The 14,303-nt window shown below is 53.9% G+C and overlaps 4 protein-coding genes across 4 annotated transcripts; 3 read left to right on the top strand and 1 right to left on the bottom strand.

The window, feature by feature from the left end:
• The first annotated feature begins 1,190 nt into the window (after window positions 1-1,190).
• On the top strand, window positions 1,191-6,647 carry F5Z01DRAFT_746380 (uncharacterized protein). Its single transcript, XM_046266949.1, has 2 exons — window positions 1,191-4,689; window positions 4,742-6,647. Exons 1-2 carry the CDS (start codon window positions 1,596-1,598, stop codon window positions 6,463-6,465), a joined length of 4,818 nt encoding a protein of 1,605 aa, XP_046122949.1. The 5' UTR covers window positions 1,191-1,595; the 3' UTR covers window positions 6,466-6,647.
• Window positions 6,648-7,267: 620 nt separating this feature from the next.
• F5Z01DRAFT_16183 (nuclear distribution protein nude) lies at window positions 7,268-9,421 on the top strand. Its single transcript, XM_046257807.1, has one exon. The coding sequence runs from the start codon at window positions 7,446-7,448 to the stop codon at window positions 9,198-9,200; it is 1,755 nt and encodes a 584-aa protein (XP_046122948.1). The 5' UTR covers window positions 7,268-7,445; the 3' UTR covers window positions 9,201-9,421.
• A 1,767-nt stretch (window positions 9,422-11,188) lies between these two features.
• Window positions 11,189-12,145, top strand: F5Z01DRAFT_669757 (putative high osmolarity signaling protein Sho1; the record flags this gene model as incomplete). Its single annotated transcript, XM_046264467.1, has 2 exons — window positions 11,189-11,575; window positions 11,627-12,145. The coding sequence occupies 2 exons, from the start codon at window positions 11,189-11,191 to the stop codon at window positions 12,143-12,145; spliced, it is 906 nt and encodes a 301-aa protein (XP_046122947.1).
• A 579-nt stretch (window positions 12,146-12,724) lies between these two features.
• Window positions 12,725-13,289, bottom strand: F5Z01DRAFT_669756 (putative mitotic spindle biogenesis protein Spc19; the record flags this gene model as incomplete). Its single annotated transcript, XM_046264466.1, has 2 exons — window positions 12,725-13,093; window positions 13,164-13,289. The coding sequence occupies 2 exons, from the start codon at window positions 13,287-13,289 to the stop codon at window positions 12,725-12,727; spliced, it is 495 nt and encodes a 164-aa protein (XP_046122946.1).
• Window positions 13,290-14,303: the final 1,014 nt, after the last annotated feature.

Genomic DNA, 14,303 nt, shown 5'->3' with positions numbered 1-14,303 from the left:
TGCCAGTGCTGTGACGCTGTGAAGCCTTGTCTGCACGTCTTGATTGGCAGATGTGAGACAAGCCACAAGGCTGCTTCAATTTATTACGCACCCAGCACAGCTTCTTGGGGGATCACGCTGAGTATATGTAGACTACGTTGCTTCAACAAGATTACCGTATCGACGGTACCCGAAGAAAACACACCCGTACTCGATCAGATAGATACCGGACTAGTAGGCAGAACTGCACAATAGCGAAGCCTGGGCCAAGCATCATGCGCTAGGCCATTCCTGGGTTGTAGTTGGGGTATGTTTTCATGAGGCTTCTGATACCGCTAGAAGGGAACTAATAATTACACCAGCTCAACTAATAAGTCCATCAACTCTGCAATGAAGGCTTCCGGTCTTCGCTGCTAGTCGCCGTCCCATGGTTATCCTTCTCTTCCTGAAGAGATCACACATACCCTATAGAGAAGCATGTAGAATGGCCTCCTCTCGATGGAATCGGAATCATCATCCATCGAGCGCACGGAATCCTGCCAAAGCCAGTTTACAGCTTCGCTTACTACAATGCCTTCAGCACTTGAGTATGGGTGTTCGCAATCCATGTGCCTTGTGGAAAGAGGAATCAGGTCTCCATATACGGGCAGCTACGACTATGCGAACCCTGTACGAGCGTCCAATTCTAGCACGGATCCGATCTTGCCATTAAACACACCAGTCTAAGAGACTTTGAAGTAGCGGAGGTCTTGTGATACACCGAGTTAGAGCATATGGAGTTCGAGGTGTTCTGCGATGATTCGCGCAAGCTGGCTATGCCAAAAAGCACGTGAGATAATGGAGTTCGACTCTTGGTGGGGTAATCGAGGGGGTGCGTATCTAGATCCTTGGAGCACGGGGTGCCAATTCTAGCGCTCAAGCTGAGACCACCGAGGTGAAGAGGGGTCTTGCCTGGGAAGCTTGGACATGAATGAGCGGTAGACGAGGCGTAGAAGATTCGCTGAGCACCGCGTCGATTTCCATTGTTCAATCCTCCAGAGCTGCCTTTGTGGCTGGTGATATGACCGCTGTTCCCAAACACTTGAAGCAGGTGATGAATGCTCTTGCCTTACGCCCAAAAGGGCTAGCGTACTGTGCGAATCGGCCCCTAGGTGACTTCAGTACGCAGCTACTGCAGTAAATAGTATCACGACCGCCAACGCGGACAACTTCTCCTCCACCGTCACTTTACTTTCTCTGTCTGAACCCCATTCCCTAGATTGCTAGCTTTATACATAGCACAACACATTTGCAACAAGTCTCGACGATAAAGCCGCCTCAAGAGACTGTGCAGTGCCCCCCCCCCAGTCGTCCCGTCGATCCCAACGCAGCAGCCGAAACTCGACGCCGTCCGAGTCGACCCGCTTCGCGCATTGTCGCATCTGGGGGCTGAAAGCTTCTGGGCCTTCGATCGGAGACGACGGCATACCAGCGGAATCTCTTCACGCGTGCCACGCTCGCAGCATCGTTCTTCGAGCAACATTCACCAGTGACGCCCCTCGCGGGCAGGCCCGCTGCTCCTGCGGTGCGATTACGACCGAGTTGTTTGTCACAGCAAGTGAACAAATACGACAGCCATGGACGATTTCTTAGACAGAGATGTCCGCGACCACAAGTCCTCTGCGTGGACCTCACATCACACAAACAACACGCCCGAGAGGGGGCAGCGCGAGCATCAGACTATGCCAGGGATATGTCGAATCTGCCGAGGCGAAGGTGACGAGCATGATCCGCTATTTCACCCATGCAGATGCAGTGGCAGCATCCAGCATGTACATCAAAACTGTCTGATGGACTGGCTAGCCCATTCGCAGAAGAAGTATTGCGAGCTGTGCAAAACGCCATACCGGTTTACCAAATTCTATGATCCGAAGATGCCAGACCATGTGCCGATTCTGGTCTTTGTCGATCGGGTCTCACGCTACGTCCTGGAGAACTCACTCAACTGGCTCAGAGGTTTCATTGCATGTAGCTTTTGGCTCGTTGCTCTACCGTACGTCATGCGGCGAGGTTGGGCAACCATGTTTTGGCTTAGCGAAGAGAACTGGACAGGCTCGTTCCCGGATTCGTCCTTCGGCACCGACTCCTCTGCCGGCGTGGTTCACCTCTCGTCCACTTTGATGGGTCTTGATATGTGTCCTGCTAGCCCGTTCTATGCCCCAACGACCACCCCAGCCGGAGACATCGCCAAGATGATGGGATGGGGAGGAAGTCAGACGCTGTCAGGGCTCTGGCTGCGATGTTGGTGCAAAATTACGGGACTGCCACTTCCCGCTGAACTGACATCAGCGCATGTGCTGAACCCATCTGTGCCTCGTCCTGTACGTGCGCACAGTGACATTGCTGAAAGCTTTCTCAGCGACGTCGGGTTCCTCCGAAACCTCACCCGCAGCCCTCAGTTGAACCAGTGCCTTATCAACATACTCGAAGGCCAAATCCTCACAATCGTGGCCATGATCAGTTTCATTCTCGTCATCCTCGTACGCGATTACGTTGTCCAACAACAACCGGAACTTTTGAACATCCGGGCTGGCCTTCTGGATGCTGAGCAGCCTGCACAGCCCCGAGTTGCCGTTGAGCCTGCGCAACTCCCTCTGCAGGATGGCAACGAGAGCGACGTACCCGATGATGCGGATGCAGGTCTCTATGATCCACCGCCAAACGAAGATGACGCAGCACAAGATCGCACGGGTGCAGCGGAAGGGCATGGCGCCCGTCGTGGTGTTAATGTCTTCGCCGACGGCGCTGACTTTGAAGAGCCTCAGTGGGCCGAGGACGCAGGCTCGAACAACCCATCTAGTGAAGGTCGCTCGAGTGATGCAGTTGCGACTCCTGACTACTCTCAGAGCGGGTCAAATGCGGACTTGGATATCTCGGAGTACGCCCACCAACGGCCATGGATGTCGAGTCTTGATGATATGCCTCGTACCGACGACACCAACATTGATGCAGGGCCCTCGCGTCCAAGATCAGTCTCTGACGGACCGCAAGTACAAGCAAACATCAATCCCCTTGCCAACAACACGTGGTCTTTCGATGCAGGCTCTTCGGCTAGCCAAGACTCGGGAAGGCAGCACATCGCTCGCGTCGATTCGTCACATGGAGCTTATGGCGCACAGTCAAACGTCACTGAAAATGGCTCCCACGAGGAAATGGGCAGTGATGGAGAGGCGAATGAATCGCCCCTCTGGCAGGGCGCCACTCGCAATAGCATTGACCTCGGGCGCGAACCACCCACCCCATCATCTTCTCATGCAACTGAGCCAGACACTCCACAACCTCCGCCTGCTGCCAACCGACCGGTTAAGGACAGAGTCGCCGATTTCATGTGGGCGGATATTGACAACGCTGATCACGCAGCAGTTGATGTTGTCGTCGATCTTGAAGATGATCCCGATCATGCGCATTGGAGGGATGTGCCGGCAGCAGACGAAGCAGGCGCTGCAGCAGGTGACGATGGCAACAATATTGACGAGCCAGATCATAGGCCGCATGTCGATCTTCGCGCTGCAGATCGCGCTGTTGATGCAGATGCAGATGCAGATGATGGCCTTGATCCTGAAGCTATTGAGGACATGGAAGACTTTGAAGGCATAATGGAACTTCTCGGCATGCGAGGTCCCATCACGAATCTTTTCCAGAATGTCATCTTCTGCGCAATTCTTGTGCAAGCAGCTCTCTTTGGGTTTGTCTTCATTCCGTTCAATCTCGGGAGGATAACCATTTGGATGCTAGCAAGGCCTGTGCGCATGGTTCGTGTATTGTACGGCGTGTCCATCGTTCTCCAGGACTTTTGCTTCCTTGCTGGTGGTCTTGTGTCATGGGTTGTCTTCAATCTCGTGGACATGTTCACCATGACTCGCATACTGGGTGATTCAGTCGCAGCCAAAGTTGTCGGAGGGCGTAAAATCTCCTACACGTTCTTCGTCAATGCTGCCTCCAGAATCTGGAATTTCAGCCAAGAAGCTTTCTTCGACCTTTCAGCAACAGACCATGGCATGCGATACTGGTCGGCCATCAGTCGCGAGGCACTCATCAGCATTCGAAACCACGTCGTTTCCTTCACCGCCTGCTTTGTCGACGTCATCTACGCAACCTTCAATGGCTCGACACCACTGAAGCGGCTGCTAGCAGGGCTTCATGCTTCTCGGATACAATCCTCCGCCACGAGCTCTTATGCTTACTTATTCAACTGGAAAGAGCATGTTGCCAACATTGGCGCCATTCCCCACTATGAGACAAAGCTGCTGGACCTCAGACATGCTACATGGCCAACTGCGGACATCACCTGGGCTATCTTGGCTGGCTACTTGACACTCTTCGGCCTGGCCGCCTTGTACCACAAGTTCAGCACTCGCAGGACCCGCACCACGGCGATGGGTGACATCGAGGCCACCATCATCGACGTGATCAACCAAGCCAGTGGCATTCTGAAGGTCATCACTATCATCAGTATTGAGATGCTGGTATTTCCTCTGTACTGCGGCATGCTACTCGACTGCGCACTCTTGCCACTATTCAAGGACACTTCGATCGCCTCCCGCTGGCTGTTTACATATCAAAGTCCGTGGACATCACTTTTTATACACTGGTTCGTGGGCACGGGCTATATGTTCCATTTTGCCTTGTTTGTCTCCATGTGCCGCAAGATCATGCGACCCGGCGTCTTGTGTAAGTGAACATTCCTTCCTGTTATGATGCGAACATGGGCTAACCAGCGTAGACTTCATTAGAGATCCTGACGATCCCGAGTTTCACCCTGTACGCGATGTACTCGAAAGGAACCTCATCAATCAACTTCGAAAGATCATGTTTTCGGCCTTTGTCTACGGTGGCCTGGTCATTGTGTGCTTGGGTGGTGTGGTATGGGGCTTGGCTGCGGCTGCGCCTGGCATCCTGCCAATTCACTACTCATCAAATGAGCCAGTCCTCGAGTTTCCGGTCGACCTGCTCTTCTACAACTTTTTCATGCCCCTCGCCTTCCGACTCTTGAAGCCGGGCAACGGCCTCCAGCTCATGTACAAGTGGTGCTTCCGCAAAAGTGCCCGTATACTGCGCCTTACCAACTTCATATTTGGCGAGCGCCGGATCGATGAGGAAGGCGTCCTGTACATAACTGCAGACTCGAAGCACAGGAACGCGTCTCTATTGAGGAAAATGTTTGTGGGTTTGGACTCGAGTCATCTTCAAGTCATTCCCAACCCCCTCAGCCGGGTTTTGGATGGTGTGGACACAAATCCTCCCAAGATCAATGCGCGCGAAACTCGCATGTTGCGAGACGCCAAAGCCATTCTTGTCAGATCAGGACAGCTAGTGCCTGACGGCAGATTCGTCAAAGCGCCTGCATCTGATCGGGTCAAAATCATAAAACCAACACAAGTGTTCCTCCCTGTCGATGATCGGGGTAGACTTGAGGGTGGCCGACGCGTGGAGGGCCTTCATGGCACCGCAGACTTCAAGACGGTGTACATCCCACCGTGGTTCAGAACGCGGATCTTCTTGTTCATTATGTTCATTTGGACATTTGCTGCCGTCACCGGCGTGTCTTTGACCATCATTCCGCTGGTACTTGGACGCATGATGTTCAAAATGGCCCTGCCCTCATTCGTGCGCACAAACGACATATACGCCTTCTGCATTGGTATTCATGTCATGGGCTTGATAGCCTACGGCTTGTTCCACGCCAGAAGCCTCATGCACTCTGTTCGACGATGGGCCACAGAAAACAGCTCAACTGCACTCAACAAAAGGCCTGCTGGTCTTGTGCGGTTTTCCATACGGCTTGCAGGGCTTCTCTACACGTACGCCCTCATTCTGGTCGTATGCCCGCTTGTCATGGCTGTCTTGATCGAGTTGTACATCAACATACCTCTTCATACATTCCTTAACCCCCCAAGCAGCACCGCTCTACGTGTTGGGAAGGATTCGAGCCAACATAACATCCGCATTGTCGAGGCGTGGACACTTGGCTTGCTGTACATGCGTCTTGCGGTCAAGATGACCAACTCGTTCGCCCGAAATACTCGTTTTGCACGAGCTCTGCGTTCTGTCCTTCGACGCGGGTGGCTCAAACCCAACATCAGGATTTTGACTAAAGCCTTTGTGATTCCGGGCCTTATCGTGGCGTTTTGGGCAATCTTTGTTCCAGGTGCCCTCGTTGGCCTGTTCGAGAGTTACTGTGGCTTCAACATGCTGAACAGTCAAGACCCTCACCAAGTTGCTGTGCAGAAGGTGATGCGTTACCGCGCATCGTATCCTTTAACGGCAATCATGGTCATTACCTTGAGGTGGCTTCTACAGCTAGGCGGAAGATTGGACAGTCTCAGGGCCCAGGTGCGTGACGATGCCTACCTGATGGGAGAGCAGCTCCAAAACTACGATAGCGTGCACGGACAGGCAGTGTCCGAAAAGAATGAGGCCTCGAGGCTTCGAGCCGCTGTGGCTTGATTTTGACGATTCATAATGACGAGCGACGAATACCCCTACTACGATGAAGGATTGAAGGCGGGCGGCATAAGGTTAGATAGACCTGCCTAGCACGAGGGAGAGCTTTGTAATTAAAGCGATAATGAATATGTACGAGCGAGTAATTTCATGGTCTCCAATGGACCCCAACCAAAAATTCCGCAACTTTCCAAGATGCATCGTATCAAATTGTCCATACCCAAGACACAATCAATCTCATGGTCGGTGTTGAGGGCGCACGTGACCGGCTGTCCAGACGTGGAGGGGTCGTTGCTTGGGAAGAGACGACGCTAGTCCGGGACAGGAATGGTCGTTGCTCCCTTTACGGCAGTAGCGCTCAGGTGGAGGGCGGCTGCATCAACATGGACTCCGTCACGAGCCAAAACATCTCTCCATCCTCATCAATGCAACGGCTCTCGACGTAGCGCAGCAGAGCTCAAGACGCCCCTTGGCTCCGCGGCTTCGCGAAGACGACTACTAACCCCTAGGTACAGCAGAACAGCAAGTTTGGCTCTTGCACTTTCTCATTTGAGAGGTCGCAGTTGCCAAGTTGCTTTGGGCGCATTCTTCTCCTTATTACTGAGCGAGGGGCCGAGCAACCAGTGAGTGATTCCCCCATGTGTTGGGCGCCAACAAGATGATGCGCACTCCACTTCATGCGTGGCTACTGACAATGCTCAAGTCGTTAGACAAACGATCGCTCGTCCTTTTTATCAGTCTTCTTTTTTTTCTTCTCGCTTCACGATACCCAACGACCTCACCTGTCGGCACTCCTTATTTACCAAGTCCTTTTGTTGTTTCAGACCCCCATACGTTATCACCACCGCCCTTTCCTTTCCCTCCTACCGACCATTCATTACAATAATTCAAAACGATTACGATTCTACTATTGAGGCTCCCGCTGCGTACTCCGAGACACCAAGGCCCTACGACCCAATCTACATTCTGAACTACCGAACAACATGGCTGAACCGCCTTCATCGCCACCAGGCGAGGGCGCGACCGCTTCAGACGCACTTTCCTGGTACAAGTCTCAATATGAACAGCTCGAAGCCGATCTCGCCGAATTCCGAGAGTCGAGTAAGGAGCTAGAAGCGGAGCTCGAGAAGGATATCGAGAGGGCAGAGAAGCAAGAAAGAATTCTGCAGGAGAAGGCCGAAACTTTGGGTTACGAAGTCAAAGAGTGGAAGCGCAAATACAAAGAATCGAAGACCGAGGCGGCTTCAGCACAGGCCTCTCTCGAGAAGGAGATCACGACGTTACGAGACACGAATCGCAGCTTACAACTCAAGCTGCGCGATATTGAAGTCGCGAATGACGACTACGAGCGCCAAGCACGCAACACTACTTCATCGTTGGAGGATATTGAGTCCAAATACAACCAAGCGATCGAGAGGGCTGTCATGATGGAGGATGAGATTAAAATAGGCGAGCAGGAGCGCGAGAAGATGCGTGTCGAAGCCCAGCGCTTGCGCGAGGAGTACTCGGACCTCAAAATTGAGGCAGAGCTGCTTCAGGACAAGATCAAGAAGCAAGAGTCGCGCCATCTTTCGATTCTTTCGACCGACATTTCGGTGCCCGAGTCACCCACCTTTGACCGCAGCGTTGAGCCATCGTCGCCCCATTCAACTGCCAGCTCCCCACTTGTCACGACGCCCCCCGACAGCAAGTCCATGTCGCTGGCCGACGACCTCTCCGAACATGATCCACCGTCGCCTCCCATGTCTGACGCTTCTGCGCCGTTGCCCAAGAGAGGCGAGAGCGACCTGGCCAAAACTCCGGCTAGCGCTCTGCGCAGGACTCGCATCCCCTCTGTCGAACAGACCCCGAAACCCAAGTCAGCGAAGATTCCAGGAAGCCGTACCGTCAGCAGCCGCCCATCTACAGGAAACGCGCCGTTGCGTACGCCTGCTCACCGGTCTGTCACTGCTCGCGCCAACACAACTCACAAGATCCCGAACTCAAACTCTCTCAACCACATCCGAAGCCTCACTGCCCAGATGCAGCGCCTCGAAGCACGTGTGCAAAATGCTCGCTCGAAGCTTCCTGCGCCCACTTACACACCTCCTCGCGCCTCGCCTCGCTCGTCGGTCAGCGGAGGGCCCAGTGTCCCTTCAACGGTTACTATCCGTTCGAGGAAGAGGACCACTGGGTCCGCGGCATCATCGGTGGCAGGTGACGAGACTACACCCACAAACCCACATCTCCCGCAACATACAAAGAGCCACGTTCCACGACTCAGCGAATCCAGGGTCAGTAGGCTATCCTATGGCCCTCTACCAAACAGGGGCCCGGAGTCCGATATCAGCAGGCCTAGTTCACGTGCTAGTATGTCGTCTGCTAGGCCAGCGTCGAGAACCGAGATGGCACCGCCACGACCACTATCGAGGTCGTCGCTGGGTGGCACACGCACACCCCTTGGACGACCGCGCTCGTCTATGGGCGGGGCGTATCACGGGCACTCGGGCAGCGTAAGCCGCATGGACGAAGAAGAGGAGGATGAAGATGGCGAATTCAGAACGCCCAGCCGAAGAGGCATGTACTCAAAATTCGACCCGAGATCGAGCACGAGCAGCATAGCTGGACCTACAAGCTCGATACCTGTGCCGGGTGCTCGGCGGCAGAGTGGAAGCCGTAGGACGAGCCAAGGGGCCGCCATCGGACGACCGAGCATATCGAAAGGTCAGAAGTTAGAGGACCTGGGCGAGACATACTAGACACCCACTACAGCATATATACTCTTTTCCTTTTTGCGTTTGGCAGGCGCTATCGGCTTTTGGAAATATCCCCCTCCTATTAATGGAATGTCAATAGCAGCCTTTTACACCTGATGGCCCAGTAATCTTCCGCTGTGAGAGTGATGAGCACGGACGGATACGGAGTGTAATAGAGATCCGTCAGGGGTCGTGCGCCACAGTGCGAACTTTCTGGCGTTGCTGATGGGTTCCAGGGGCAAGGAACTTATCCGCGTCAGCAACGCGTTGTCCATTGGACAATATGTGACGCTTCCGAAAGTCAAAATGGCGAGAACCCGACGACTTGTTCGTTCATTAGTAAATCGTAGATGTTGTGGGATTCTTTGGACGATCTTAGGCCTCACGACATCTCCACCGGTCAATGCGTGTCAAGAACAGGGGACTTTATGAAAGAGCAGTCGGGGCTACACTGGATACCGTCTCCGCCCGCCGATTGGTCTAGATATGCCGGTGCGAGAAAAGGCGAGAAAGACTGAAGAATTTTGAAACGCCTGTCGACAGCCGCGCGTTAGCCCCCTGCAGCGGACAAGAGTCAAACCGGGGCACAAGTTTCGACTTCTGAGGCTCTTGTGTAGCCAAGGTGGTTTGAGTCTCGTCAGTGACAGTTGAGGATGGCGTCTCACGTTCTTCAGACTGGGAGAGGCCAGTCGTCCTGTCCTTGCCGTCACTGTACAGTAACAACTATGGGAGCACATGATCTGCGAGCCCCTGGTTTGTCAGGCGAGGGAGGTCCAGTCAGCACTGCAAATTGATTCGACCGGACAACATTCGCAGTGGTAAGGCTCTGATGGGGTACTGCGTACCGTGCGGCGGACGGTGCGCCCAGGCCAGCACACGCCGCGCCAGCAGCCTTTCATTTCCAACCCCAAGAACGCCCATCCACAACTGGGGCCATTGGGATTGGGCTGGCTTTGCGCTGAAGCAAATTGAACGGACTCGAGGACCTGCACGTGAACTACGTGTACAAGTAGAACTGTAGATTAATAACAGTAAGACGACTGGAGCTCGTATTTTCATATTCATCAAAAGATTTGCTGATCAGGGTATCAGCGCACTTGACTTCTTCCTCTCCTTCGTCCAATTAAGCTCTCACTGCTGCGCAGTCCAGTCTTGACCCGAATCCTTCTCCAGCAATCGCAAGGCGTTCTGCAGCGTGTGCGCCTGTCACCCAGGCCAGCCCCCCCCTTCTTCTCTCTCACTGCACCCTCTTCTCCTTTCATCCAACGCTCGTTTCCCAGGACGGATTCATTCGCTCTTTTCCGTACTTACATATATCTCCTTTCTCGCGTCGCATCGAAATCGAATCGCGACAATCGCGCTGCTGGTCAAAGCGACAAACTTCCTCCCGCTGGATCCGAAACAGGCCGCTCACCCTCTCTTCTTCTCGCCCCTGCCGCTTGGTTTTCAGCTCTGGCACGCAGAACACAGACGAGACACCCAAGGAGTCACAGCCGTTGAGCCTGAACGTAACGCACCCACGAACAGAGCGAGACATTGGAGGCAGCCAACCAACCAACCAGCCCCCTCCATCACAACGTTCGATCCTGCGCCTCTGCCACGACTTCGTCACCGACGTCCAGTTCAATCGCTCCCTTGGAAATCAACTTTGCTCACGACCTCAAACCGCGCACAAATCACTCGAAGAAGCCATCTTCATTTCGACTATTAGGATCATACGAGAAAAGCTTACTTACGCGCGTTGCCACATCCTGCGCGCCTGTACAACCCTCGCACCGCATTGCGACGTACCGACTCAACAACACATTGAATTCCAACCCGCTCCCGCGACTCGAGCGCGCACTTCCACACAGGAGGCAACAACAGCACTCGCTGGACACAGAGTCACAGAGGCTCTTGAACCGTCGCACATTGCCTGTTCACAGTATTTGTGACGCGCATCTCACTACTTTATGCCTTACGGTTCTTTGCGCTCGCCTTCGCTGAAGAAAATGGACCACAGAGGCTACGGTAGCCGGAGGAAGGGCATTCAGCTCGGCAACATCCTGGGTGATCCTTTCGCGCTCGCGACAATCTCTATCTCTATGCTAGCTTGGATTATCGCCTTTGCAGGCTTCATCGCCGTCGCAGTGGAAGCTGGGGAGAACGACTACTACAAGTTCCCATGGTGGTCCGCGATATACAGCCTTTTCCTGAACATCATGGTGTTTGTGGTCGTGGCCAGTGACACCATCCACACCTACCATGTCGCTCTCACAGCGTACTGCGCTGCTGGCGTCGTCCTGACCAGCGTTGCCATCCAGCCGCTGATCTACAACAGCGGCGATGGCGCTAGGCAGGCTTCTGCTGCAGGCTTCGTTCTTCTGAGCATGATCCAGGTACGTTTTTGCGTTGCGAGCCAGCCTCAATATCTTTAACATAATGCGCAGATGATCTGGGTTTTCTACTTTGGGTCAACGCCTTCGTCGACTCCCCGTGCTTTCCTCGATTCGTTCGCTCTCACTAAGGAGTCTGCGACCATGCACCGTCAAACCATGAATGCCTACGGAGGTACCGCTCGCCCCGAAACTTCCAACTCTGTTCAGCCCCCTCAGATGTACACGACCTCTGCCCAGCTCAACGGCTTCGAGAACCCCTCGCCCGTTGGAAACACCTCGCAAGCCAACAATGCGCGCAACTCTGGCATGGGCGCCTACGGCTCCTCGAACCAGCCTCCCAAGCCTTCCGCTTCGCCCGGCGCTGATACCGAGGTCGTGCCGCCTACAGAATACCCCTATCGCGCCAAGGCCATCTACAGCTACGAGGCCAACCCCGAGGACGCCAACGAGATCTCCTTTGCAAAACACGAGATTCTTGAAGTATCGGACGTCAGCGGAAGGTGGTGGCAAGCACGCAAAGAGAGTGGTGAGACGGGTATCGCGCCTAGTAACTACCTCATCCTGTTATGAGCAACGAAATTCAAGAAGATGAAAGGTTGTAGGACGGGTGTGACATGAAGACCCATCGGTCTTGTCGGTTTCTTCTTTTATTCATGGTCGGTTTGATTTCGAATTCACAGCGCATGAGGTCTTGACTTGAGTCAAGCATTGGCGACAGACGACGTGCGTTTTCTATGCAACTTTGGGTCTAGGGAAACTTTACGTACCTGCTTGTATTTGACGGAGTATATTTGGAATGAGCAGGGACAACAGGCGATCAGGCGTGGTCGGCGCCCAACTGCACTTCGCTTCTAGCCATCACTATGCACAAGGAGATGCTGCAGCCGCCACATGGGACTGTGCCAGTTGGTATTGGGGGTTTGTGCAGATCACTGCTCTTGAGCCTTGCATGCCAATCGGTGATCCTACCTCGATATTATCGGATCGGATCAAAGCGAGTGCTAAGACAGGGGCTAGCTCGCAGATCAATCGCTCCACGTGAAAACCATGCCAAGAAGCACACAGACGTCAACGGCCAACCAAGTCAGAAACAGATATATCATATCAGGGTATCATTAACTCGAATTGTCCGTCATTCTGTCAGCGTGACTATTGTCGTCCATCCTCATCCAAGCGTTTTCTCAGCTCCCTCTCCTTCTGCAGTACCTGCAACTCTAGTCTCTCAACGCCGTACCGCGCTGCCTCTTTTCTCTGACGCACCGCTTTCGCGCGTAGTTTGTCCTCGCCACTCAAGATGCGTCCTTTCGCCTTCTTGGCCTTGCTGTAGGACGCACTCCCGTCATCGGCCAGTCTACCCTGCTGCAGTTCGGCGCGTGCTTTTAGCGTCTCAATGCGGCGTTCCTGTCGCTCTATTTGGGCGTCGGCGCGGGACAGGAGAAGGGCGATATGAGGCCCTATCTCATCACGAAGTGAAGACTCCGCTGCTGCGAGAGTGGACTGGGGGATAAGTTCATAGTGCTAGACAGGATTTTGCATCAGCTCCACGCTTCCTAAATGTCATGCAGACAAGGAAAATAGTTACTCTCACTGTCTTCAAGACACCGCCCAGCCTTGGGAAATCCGAAATGCCATCCTCCAATGTCTCGACGGAGGATTCGAGGTAGGAGAGCGAGGTCCGCAGACAAGCTACGCAATCGGCGTAGGAGGAGGTCATTATGCGGACGAAGTAATCAACGCCGGCGCTGCGGACATGAGCTGCAAACCTTGCCGTGCCGTGTCTCGATATATGAGGGGTCTCCTTGTCACAATGTTGAATGGCATCAGAGCAAACGCGTCCACGGGGGGTTGTTTGGTTGCGACGCCCCGCGCGCCATGAAACCGGTGGCTGCCGACTACCCTGCAGCTCCCCCCACGTCGGAGGAGCTTCCGGTCGGTCCACTTGGCGAAACTCTTCGGCTGTCTTCGACTCTTCATCGACGTCTTCCGTGTCTCACTCACATAGCTTAAAAATTCACGCTGCGAATACAGTGATCATCTGGAATGCTCGCTGGGAATTGCTATGCGGCAGCTCAATCTTGTTGCAGCGACTCCCTCCATGAAGGACGCGCACCTCGTTTCTCGGTGTAAAGCCAGCTCCGAGAGGCCTCATCGCGTCATGTCTTCGCGTATTTACATGGACGACTGAGGTGGTTTTACAAACCAAGAGACTGGTTTGTGTCCGATACATGATTCATCCTATCGACATGAGTTGGATCCAGTGATTACGACACCTATACGTATATCATCAAGCACCTCGTCGACCTGGGGAAACGGGCCCCTGCGAACATTGCGTCCTCCTCAGGAACTCATCACGATGCCCTCGCGAAATGGGCCCGAGACCTTTCGCCAGTCTGGAAGAGTCTAGCTGCGCCTGGCCGAGCTTTCAGCGCGAGGCAGCTCGCGATCTATCAGCGCTCCGTGACGCCTTGTGTGTCCGGCATGACTAAACTCGACTGACCCTCCCTTGACAGACTGAGACTTCGGGGCCCCCCAACCAGCCTCCAGGTGTCTACTCTTTTCTCGTATCACTTGCTCCGTACCGTCTTCAGAGTGTAGAGACCACAATCTGCGGTGCTTGGCATAAAGAGTTCTCCATCCGCACTTTTGCTTGCACCCACATATCGTGTCCGGGGAACCCCATCTTTTGACCGCAATCTCTCCTAGGACTTCATGAAAGTTGTTAAAGACA

This window comes from Emericellopsis atlantica, assembly GCF_019669845.1.
Source record: "Emericellopsis atlantica unplaced genomic scaffold F5Z01scaffold_1, whole genome shotgun sequence".
Classification (NCBI taxonomy): domain Eukaryota; kingdom Fungi; phylum Ascomycota; class Sordariomycetes; order Hypocreales; family Bionectriaceae; genus Emericellopsis; species Emericellopsis atlantica.
The sequence above is the reverse complement of the archived record's forward strand: the minus strand, read 5'-3'. Positions and strand labels throughout refer to the sequence as shown.

Bases quoted from the DNA above. Each gene is read 5' to 3' on its own strand.
- F5Z01DRAFT_746380 (XM_046266949.1), top strand. From the start codon at position 1,596: ATGGACGATTTCTTAGACAGAGATGTCCGCGACCACAAGTCCTCTGCG. The intron at 4,690-4,741 runs GTAAGTGAACAT...TAACCAGCGTAG, and splicing joins CATGCGACCCGGCGTCTTGT to ACTTCATTAGAGATCCTGAC.
- F5Z01DRAFT_16183 (XM_046257807.1), top strand. From the start codon at position 7,446: ATGGCTGAACCGCCTTCATCGCCACCAGGCGAGGGCGCGACCGCTTCA.